Genomic DNA, 10,000 nt, shown 5'->3' on the forward strand with positions numbered 1-10,000 from the left:
TTTCTCGAAGAGAAGCAGGAGACCCAGGGCTCGGTTTACACCGATCGCCATTTCTAGCCACTGGAGGACCATAGGCAGGCTACGGGAACTCATAATAATGTTAAAAAAACTCTTAAAGTGACATTTTCATGCCATGGGACCTTTAATACAATACTCTGATTAAGAATCTACCATGTAAACATTTTTGATTACCTTAATCTGACTAAAGTCATACACAAAGTAAATTACAAGTCAAATTAGCCGCATTATGAAAGTGCAGTATAGACACACACACCTTTAAAAAAAGTCTTGTAGGACTTTTTACCGCATTTTGCGACGTAACGTAAAAAAGGAACATGATAGTAATATTCCAAAAGCAACTCCTTGATCATCATAATATTGTCTAATTCAGAATAAGGTAAATAATCAGATTACTGACGTCCATGAAACACAGACGAGACGGACACCTGAAGCGTTACAGACCGAATTCTCTTATTCTCTGTTTGAGCGTTTCACACACGTCACGGCTGAAGGAGTCAGACCGCATCACTCGGGTCTGGAACGGCAGGTTTGTTGGAGAATCGGACGCGTGTCAGCGGCGCAGTGAACTCTGACCTCCGTCTGTAGGCTGGAGTCGTTCTGGCGGCTGTTTCTGTAGGAGGCGTGTATCAGCAGAGACCACATGCTCCGAGGCCCCGCCTTCTTAACCTCCACCCACACACACACACACACACACACACACACACACTCTTACCCCCGTGTGCGGCGGGGCCGGCTTGTGTCCAGGGACGGTGCTGACGGTCTGACGGTACACTGGGACGGTGGGCATCACGGCGGGCTGCTGTCCTCCGGACGAGCGCAGGACGTCCTCAGAGATGATCTGCTTTATTCTGGCCACGGCCTCTGAAACACAAGAGCGTCCCGTTCAGATCCAACATGAGCGAGCAGAGCCGATGATCAGGAGTGAACAGCAATGATCGTTATAAACATGAACGTGACACTCATGTAAACCACACCTAACTAAGCATTACAGTCACGTCAGTGGTGTGTGAGGTCAGAGGTCACACTGATGGAGAGGTGTAGAGGATCCGTGTCGTTTCACTGCACACACGAGACACGAGACGTCGCACATTTAGTCTTGCTCTGAAACTCCACGATCACGACCCAGTCGTTTCAGCAGGAATCATGCAGTTAGGCAGGGCGTCAGAACTAGAATCTGACAATATGCCAATGATAAAGAAGAGCATGGTCCAGCCGCACGCGATCAACTGCTGACGTGTGATGCGCTCTGAAGGACTACGAGTACAATACACCGCGAGGTGCCATTCACACAGAATGATCTTGTGTTGATAAAGATGAGACGCAGCAGTGAAACACGACACGTTTACACAGAAAAACAATGGAAACCTGTAACTGCTGCTGTGTGTCTGATATTTCACGTTTGCATCACGGCGACAGACTGAAAGCTGCTGTTTTTACAGGACTTTTATAGTTAATAATAGTCTACTTCAGTCATTCTGAATTACCTTGACATTAAGCATTTTCCTTGTATTATTTCTGAACATGTGGGCCAGGGCTTAGACTACACCAGGATTAGGCCATTGTTCAATTAGGACATTTAAGTCATTTTTATAAACGTGCCTTAGAAAAAAACATTACATTACTGGTGTGCATCTAAAGACAAAAAGGCGCGGATATTTTAAGATCAGTCTGTGCAAGTTTCTTTCAGTTGAAACAGCTCAGACTTACACTTTAGTCTAGGACTAGGCTCAAGCCTTGTCTGTGAAACCAGGGGAATGTATAAGACAAGTTTGTACAAGATGTAGTTGTAGTTCATGCATCTTTTCTGCAAAATTATTTAATTGATTTGTTAAACATTTACTTCGTGTTGACAGCTTCATGTGTGCTGCACTCAAGAGTTTACTTTAACTAGAGGATTAATAAAGAAAAAAAAAAAAAAGTTACTTGAACCATGTTATAGTTACATTTTCAAGTTGACTAGTTAATCGAGAATTAGTCAAACGTTCTGGGGGTTCTAATAGCTGAACCTTACATTTAAGTGTTCGCAGGTCACATGAATTAGCAGTTTTTAACCAGCAAAAAGCTGCTTGGTTTGTAAAGTGACACGGTGCTCATGTGACTGAGCTCCAGTACTTACTGTTGACGTCGTCCTGACGGCGGCCCTGCACATGCAGATACAGCGGTCTCACCCTACACACACACACACACACACACGGAGAGAGAGAGGGAATGAGACAAACTAGACCAACAACTACCGAGGCATCTGCGTGAACCGTAACCTCTGCAGCATCTTAAACACCAGACTGTTACACCTCCTTACGAAGCACAATGCCTTGATAAATATGAACATTAAAACAAAAGAAACTTTTTGGCTTGTTTCATAGATTAAGAAAGCTTTGACTCAATCTGGCATGATGGATTATATCTGAAACTAACTGACAGGGGTACAGGGGGGAAATTCTATGATTTGATCAAATCAAATGTACACAGCCAGTCAATGTGATGTTAAAATTGGAAATAAAAGAACAGAATGTGTTCTTCAGAGGCGTGGCGTGAGACAGGGATGCAGTTTAAGCCCCACCCTCTTCAACATTTACATCAATCAGCTGGCTAAAACACTACAGCACTCTTACTCGAGGTCTCGCTCTACACGACACAGAGATAAAGTGTCTTCTTCACGCAGACGACCTGGTCCTGCTGTCGCCCGCTGAAGAGGGGCTTCAGGACAGCCTGAATCTGCTGGAGGACCCTGACGGTCAACCCCCAAAAAACTAAAGTCATGATCTTCCAGAACCGCTCCAGACTTCAGGGACCAACACACACATTCACACCATCACACAGAACCACTGAAACCACAAACACACACCTACCTCGGCCTGAAAATCAGCTCAACAGGTAACTTTACTTCAGCTGTGAAGGAGCTCAAAGGGCTTTCTATGCCATAAAAAGATAAATTAAAATTGACATACTTTTCAAAGCAGTAACTGAACAAATTGCAGTATACGGCAGTGAAGTGTGGGGTCCTTCTGTAAAATTTGACTTTGTAAATTGGGAAAAACATCCTACTGAAACTCTACATCTAGATTTCTGTAAAAGAATAGTCAAAGTCCAAAGAAAAACACCAAACAGCGGATGCAGGGCAGAATTAGGACAATACCCTCTCCTTCTAAACATTCAAAAGAGAGCCCTGAAACTCTGGAAACACTTCAAGACAAGCGACCCCAGCACATACCATTATAAAGCCCTGAAACACTGGTGCTGACTGACTCAGGACTCACACACACACACACACACACACCAACACACAGAAACACGCACGTCACACACTGGACAAACACCATCAAAAACCAACACAGTGTTATTCAGCACTGTTGATTTGTTCTGCTTTTTAAATGCATCTAAATGCATGTTTTTGTTGCATATATCTGTTCTAGATTCAATGTAAACACTATGCTTTGGCGATACATTGTAACAATTATCATGCCAACAAAGCACATATTGAATTGAGACACACACACACACACACACACACACACACACACACACACACACAATACCCTGCGCAGCTGCTCCCGTCTGCGTCGCTCATGTACAGGCCTTTAGTGGACACCAGCGCTCCGCTCAGCTGACCGATCTACAGCACAGACGGCAGAGAGTCAAACGTGTGTGTGATTTCATTTGTGTGTATGCGTGTGTGTGTGTGTGTGTGTCGTCACAAACCTCGTCATGAGTTTTGCCTTTGGTCAGCAGGTTCCTGCACTCCATCGGCACGTCGTTTATGTCGACTTCAGCCACGACGAGCTCCTCAGCAGCGACAGGAGGAGCGGCGGGCGGCGCCTGCAACACACACACACACGTGAGCTCAGAGCGACAGCATTGCATCATGGGACAGCAGCGGTGGGACGGTCAGTACTTTACTGGGCAGCGGCTGCAGTGGCTTCAGTTTGCCTTTGGCCATCAGCATGGCGTTGATTTTAGCCGCCATCGCCGCCGCCATCTCCACGCCGCCCTGCGGAGCTCCAGACGCGTCTGCAGACGACGAGCCACGGGACACACACGACTCGCTCGGAATAACATCCGCTTCACGCCGATCCCACCGGCTGTTCACACACCTGCAGACGACAGAGCGCTGTGAGCGACCGGTGACAGTCTGCCTGTGTGCGAGTGCGTGCTGATGAGTGTGTGTTTAGATGTGTGTGTCTGTGGTATGTTTGTGTGTGAGAGAGAGGGGCGTGTGTAGGTGTGTGTGCGTGCGTGTAGATGATGTATCTGGGCTCGGGTCTGAATCAGTGTGTGTGTGTGTGAGTGTGTGTGTTTTTGTGAAAAGTCAGGACATAGATGTGTATAATGACGAGGGTATGGCAGGTATTACAAGCTGAAGGTGGCATCTCAGGACATTGACCCATGACCCCACTTTTCAAAACGCTTATAAATCACTCAGAATGAGGTTTTTTTGGGGAAAGTTGAAATGCACAGTCTCCTGTAAGGGGTAGGTTTAGGTGTAGGGTTGGTGTAGGACAATAGCACATACAGTAAGTACAGTATAAAAACCATTACGCCTATGGAGAGTCCCCACTTTTCACAAAAACGAACATGTGTGTGTGTGTGTGTGTATAGGTGTGTGTAGGCGTGTGTGTGTATAGGTGTGTGTAGGCGTGTGTGTGTAGGTGTGTGTAGGCGTGTGTGTGTAGGTGTGTGTAGGTGTGTGGGGCGGCTGTAGGTGTGTGGGGCGGCTGTAGGTGTGTGGGGCGGCTGTAGGTGTGTGGGGCGGCTGTAGGTGTGTGGGGCGGCTGTAGGTGTGTGTGTAGGCGTGTGCGGCGGCTGTAGGTGTGTGTGTAGGTGTGTGTGGCGGCTGTAGGTGTGTGTGTAGGTGTGTGGCGGCTGTAGGTGTAGGTGTGTGGCGGCTGTAGTGTGTGTAGGTGTGGGCGGCTGTAGGTGTGTAGGTGTGTGGGCGGCTGTAGGTGTGTGGGCTGTAGGTGTGTGTGTAGTGTGTGTGGCGGCTGTAGGTGTGTGTGTGTAGGTGTGTGGCGGCTGTAGGTGTGTGTGTGTAGGTGTGTGTGTAGGTGTGGCGGCTGTAGGTGTGTGTAGTGTGTGGCGGCTGTAGGTGTGTGTGTGTGTGTGGCGGCTGTAGGTGTGTGGCGGCTGTAGGTGTGTGTAGGTGTAGGTGTGTGTGTAAGTGTGTGTGTAGGTGTGTGTGGCGGCTGTAGGTGTGTGTGGCGGCTGTAGGTGTGTGTGTGTGGCGGCTGTAGGTGTGTGTGTAGGTGTGTGTGGCGGCCAGGTGTGTGTGTAGGTGTGTGTGGCTGTAGGTGTGTGTGGCGGCTGTAGGTGTGGCGGCTGTAGGTGTGTGTGTAGGTGTGTGGCTGTAGGTGTGTGTGTAGGTGTGCGGCTGTAGGTGTGTGTGTAGGTGTGTGGCGGCTGTAGGTGTGTGTGTAGGTGTGTGGGCGGCTGTAGGTGTGTGGCGGCTGTAGGTGTGTGTGGCGGCTGTAGGTGTGTGTGTAGGTGTGTGTGGCGGCTGTAGGTGTGTGTGTGGCGGCTGTAGGTGTGTGTGGCGGCTGTAGGTGTGTGTGGCGGCTGTAGGTGTGTAGGTGTGTGGCGGCTGTAGTGTGTGTAGGTGTGTGTGTGTGTGTGGCGGCTGTAGGTGTGTGTGGCGGCTGTAGGTGTGTGTGGCGGCTGTAGGTGTGTGTGTAAGTGTGTGTGGCGGCTGTAGTGTGTGTGTAGGTGTGTGTGGCGGCTGTAGGTGTGTGGCGGCTGTAGGTGTGTGTGTGGCGGCTGTAGGTGTGTGTGGCGGCTGTAGGTGTGTGTGTGTAGGTGTGTGGCGGCTGTAGGTGTGTGTGTAGGTGTGTGTGGCGGCTGTAGGTGTGTGTAGGTGTGTGGCGGCTGTAGGTGTGTAGGTGTGTGCAGGTGTGTGTGGCGGCTGTAGGTGTGTGCAGGTGTGTGTGGCGGCTGTAGGTGTGTGTGTAGGTGTGTGGCGGCTGCAGGTGTGTGTGTAGGTGTGTAGGTGTGCGGCTGTAGGTGTGTGGCGGCTGTAGGTGTGGGCTGTAGGTGTGTGGCGGCTGTAGGTGTGTGGTGTGTAGGTGTGTGTGGCTGTAGGTGTGTGTGTAGGTGTGTGGGGCGGCTGTAGGTGTGTGTGTAGGTGTGTGGCTGTAGGTGTGTAGGTGTGTGGCGCTGTAGGTGTGTGTGTAGGTGTGTGGGCGGCCAGGTGTGTGTGTGTAGGTGTGGGGCGGCTGTAGGTGTGTGTAGGTGTGTGGGCTGCTGTAGGTGTGTGTGTAGGTGTGGGGCGGCTGTAGGTGTGTGTGTAGGTGTGTGTGCGGCTGTAGGTGTGTGTGTGTGTGTAGGTGTGTGGCGGCCAGGTGTGTGTGTAGGTGTGTGGCTGTAGGTGTGTGGCTGTAGGTGTGTGGCGGCTGTAGGTGTGTGTGTGTGTGGCGGCTGTAGGTGTGTGGGGCGGCTGTAGGTGTGGCGGCTGTAGGTGTGTAGGTGTGTGGTGTGTGTAGGTGTAGGTGTGTAGGTGTGTGGGGCGGCTGTAGGTGTGTGTGTAGGTGTGTGGCGCTGTAGGTGTGTGTGTGTAGGTGTGTGGGGCGGCTGTAGGTGTGTGTGTAGGTGTGTGGGGCGGCTGTAGGTGTGTGTAGGTGTGTGGGGCGGCTGTAGGTGTGTGTGTAGGTGTGTGTGGCGGCTGTAGGTGTGTGTGTAGGTGTGTGGCGGCTGTAGGTGTGTGTGTAGGTGTGTGTGGCGGCTGTAGGTGTGTGTGTAGGTGTGTGTGGCGGCTGTAGGTGTGTGTGTAGGTGTGTGTGGCGGCTGTAGGTGTGTGTGTAGGTGTGTGTGGCGGCTGTAGGTGTGTGGTGTGTGTAGGTGTGTGTGTAGGTGTGTGGCTGTAGGTGTGTGTGTAGGTGTGTGTGGCTGTAGGTGTGTGTGGCGGCTGTAGGTGTGTGTGTAGGTGTGTGTGGCGGCTGTAGGTGTGTGTAGGTGTGTGGCGGCTGTAGGTGTGTGTGTAGGTGTGTGTGTGGCGGCTGTAGGTGTGTGTAGGTGTGTGTGGCGGCTGTAGGTGTGTGTGTAGGTGTGTGTGGCGGCTGTAGGTGTGTGTGTAGGTGTGTGGGGCGGCTGTAGGTGTGTGTGTAGGTGTGTGGCGGCTGTAGGTGTGTGTGTAGGTGTGTGTGGCGGCTGTAGGTGTGTGTGTAGGTGTGTGTGGCGGCTGTAGGTGTGTGTGGCGGCTGTAGGTGTGTGTGGCGGCTGTAGGTGTGTGGGGCGGCTGTAGGTCGCGGCTGCTCTCGCTCGCGGCCTGTTCTGGTCGCCACACGTGTTGCTGTAGGAGGAGAGTATCAACAGAACTCTAGAGCTGAGAGAGTCTGTCTTCATGTCCTCCACTGATACATCACACACACACACACACACACACACACACACACACACACACACACACACCAGATCAATCTGAACTCAGCTGATCAGAATAAAGACTCGACTGTGTTCTAGAGCTGAATCTAAACGGTCCAGTTGAGTTTCAATCATTAATTCTCTTATTTACCCGGTTATTACGGTGACTCACACGCGCATGAACGTTAGTTTACATACTAAAGTCTCCTGTAAGGAACCGAGCCCTTATACAGAGTTTTACAGTATAATGTTTACAAAAGAACAGGAGTTTCGTATGAACACAGACAGACGAATAAAGAGAGAACCAAACGGGATAAAGTTCCTCCTCCGAGCGGAGAATCTGAACAAACACACTCACGGTGATCCAGACGCCATCGCGGGACACCGGACACCGAACCGACGCTGATGTGAAGCTTTAAACCCAAAGTTCGGTCATCGACTCACAAACACACTCTGCGAGAGGCCTCGAGCGGAAGTCACGTGACGCGTGCGTTCTTCTGCCGCTTATATTCAGCGGAGCTCCGCCCCCTCCGGCGCCGCCTACAGGCCACGGGCGGAAGCGCGCCGGACGCTGGTGAGTATCACCGGAAAACCTTTGGCGTTTACAGTAAGCTTTATTTACATTTCTCTAAACCTTTCTGAATTAAATCTGACAACTAAAAGGTCTTATCTTTAATGTTTTTGTTTTGTCTCCATTAAGTCCTAAAGTAAACATGCAAAACCTTGTGAACTTTAGCTCCACAAGCTTCAAGGTCAGAGGTCAGAGGTCAGCTTCAGCTCTGCATTTTCTATTTAGTTCTATTTGGAAGCATCCAGCAGGACGGCACTCACCTGAATCCTCATGATGAACCCGAGCAGCTGATGGCCATCACCACTGATCTGTGTGTCTGGGAGAAATTAAAGCTGTTTTCTGTGCAAATTATTTAAAATACGTGACCCTGGAACATAAAGCCAGTCATAAGGGTCAATTTTTTGACCCTTAAATTTACATTTATACATTATGAAAGCTTCTTTAGGATAGCACAATATTTGAAAATCTGGAATCTGAGGGTGCAAAAAAATCTAAATATTGAGAAAATCACCTTTAAAGTTGTTCAGATGAAGTTCTTAGCAATGCATATTACTAATCAAAAATGAAGTTGATATATTCACCGGTCAACATGATCTTTACTTAATATCCTAATGGTTTTTGGCATAAAAGAACATTTGATTGTGACCCATACAGTGTATTGTTGGCTACTGCTACAGATACAGCTGTGCTGCTCATGACTGCTTTGTGCTGCAGGGTCACAGATGTCTTGTGAAAGCTGTACACGAGTCAAACCTGTCCTTGGTTTGCAGGAGAATCTCTGAAACGCTTCTGCAGCCTGAAGATCAGCCTCTTTCAGTTTCGATAACAACTTGATTGCTCTAGAAAAGCATCTTCATACTGGAGCTCAAAACCCATAGGACTGACCTGAAGAACTGATTATGAACTGTAAGATGAAACATAAGAACCCCAAAACAACTCTTGATAGGTTTGATGAAAATAAAATGGTGCAATGAACCACAGAAGCTTCACAACAAACCACACCGTTCCTCGGACGCTGACGTGTCCGGCTCACGCTTCACTGCATGCGAGCCAGGCCTGACCTCTGCGTTAGTCTGTGACAATCAAGCACAAACTGTCACCCGAGTCTCACCTGGACGTTAGTTTTATTATTGTAGTTCTGCTTTACAATAAAAAATAGCTTTTTTTTATTAAATCAAAAAGGGCAGTACAACAAATACTACAATGATGTAGAAATACTTTACAATTTAAATAACTTCTTTTGACATTACAGATGAGAATTTAAAGAGGAATTTGAAGAAGAGGTAATTCATCATGAAAATAATGTCACGACGCAAAAAAAAAATCATAATGGTCCTAAATACAAAATATAATCTCATTTTTCTTTTCATTTGGGAGCGAAGCGCGGCCGGGCCGAAGATGCTCCGTCTGTGGCGTGATTCGGAGGAAGATGATCACATCGGAAGTGCTGGTAAATCGTATATTCATCTGTGCGATGGAGTAAATCACTGCGAGCCGCTTCACAAACTAGCAGCATCCGTCTGAGCCCAGAAACACAGAATGAATCCAATAAACAGAACCCTGATGGAGAGACAGAATCCGCCGGTCTTCACAGACGCAGACAAACGGACGTCAAAAACAACATGAAGAATGAATGCTCATCCCTCTCCGAGGAGTCTGAGATGCTTTACATCGTTCCAGTGTAAAATTCATCATCTATAAAAATATTGAGATTTACTTCATATAACGTGAGCGTGTTAAAAACCGCAGAAGTCCGTCGCCGGCGCCGTGAGCCGTATAAATAGAGCGTATAAAATAAGGCAGCAGTCTCGTCAGTAGATCGAACACATAGAAAATCTCTGGAGGAAAACCGCTCGAGGCCCGAAGTCTTCACAGATGCTCGCGGAAATAAAAACGTGACGCTTCCTTCTGAGTCTGCAGATATTAAATACAATAACATCATTCGTGTTAATCACCTTTGGCGTTTAGATCATCTCTCATTCTGAGGGCATTTATTAGCTAACATGATTCTCATCATTAGTTATTAATTATAAAAAAAAATAAAAATAAGGAACAGCTGGA

At 48.5% G+C, this 10,000-nt stretch overlaps 2 protein-coding genes across 5 annotated transcripts in view; both read right to left on the bottom strand.

The window, feature by feature from the left end:
- Positions 1-7,881, bottom strand: part of LOC131524682 (KH homology domain-containing protein 4-like) — an 11,857-nt gene extending 3,976 nt beyond the window's left edge. For 2 of the 3 annotated variants that reach the window (XM_058751935.1, XM_058751933.1), the window contains exons 1-6: positions 7,727-7,881; positions 3,914-4,112; positions 3,721-3,837; positions 3,558-3,634; positions 2,138-2,190; positions 734-882 (exon numbers count right to left, since the gene is read on the bottom strand). In XM_058751935.1, the coding sequence (XP_058607918.1) occupies positions 734-882; positions 2,138-2,190; positions 3,558-3,634; positions 3,721-3,837; positions 3,914-4,112; positions 7,727-7,743 (612 nt within the window). In that variant the 5' untranslated portion in view covers positions 7,744-7,881. Of the gene's footprint in view, positions 1-733; positions 883-2,137; positions 2,191-3,557; positions 3,635-3,720; positions 3,838-3,913; positions 4,113-7,726 lie in introns of those variants that run through there. The other variant, XM_058751936.1, reaches the window with a different exon arrangement.
- Positions 7,882-9,046: 1,165 nt separating this feature from the next.
- The window catches only part of pde8a (phosphodiesterase 8A), a 27,525-nt gene continuing 26,571 nt past the window's right edge, over positions 9,047-10,000 (bottom strand). For both annotated transcript variants that reach the window (XM_058751930.1, XM_058751929.1), the window contains exon 22: positions 9,047-10,000. This exon is cut by the window's right edge and continues 289 nt beyond it. The gene's annotated coding sequence lies outside the window, so the exon portion shown is untranslated.

The sequence above is a fragment of the Onychostoma macrolepis genome, chromosome 18 (assembly GCF_012432095.1).
Source record: "Onychostoma macrolepis isolate SWU-2019 chromosome 18, ASM1243209v1, whole genome shotgun sequence".
NCBI classification, from domain to species: Eukaryota; Metazoa; Chordata; class Actinopteri; order Cypriniformes; family Cyprinidae; genus Onychostoma; species Onychostoma macrolepis.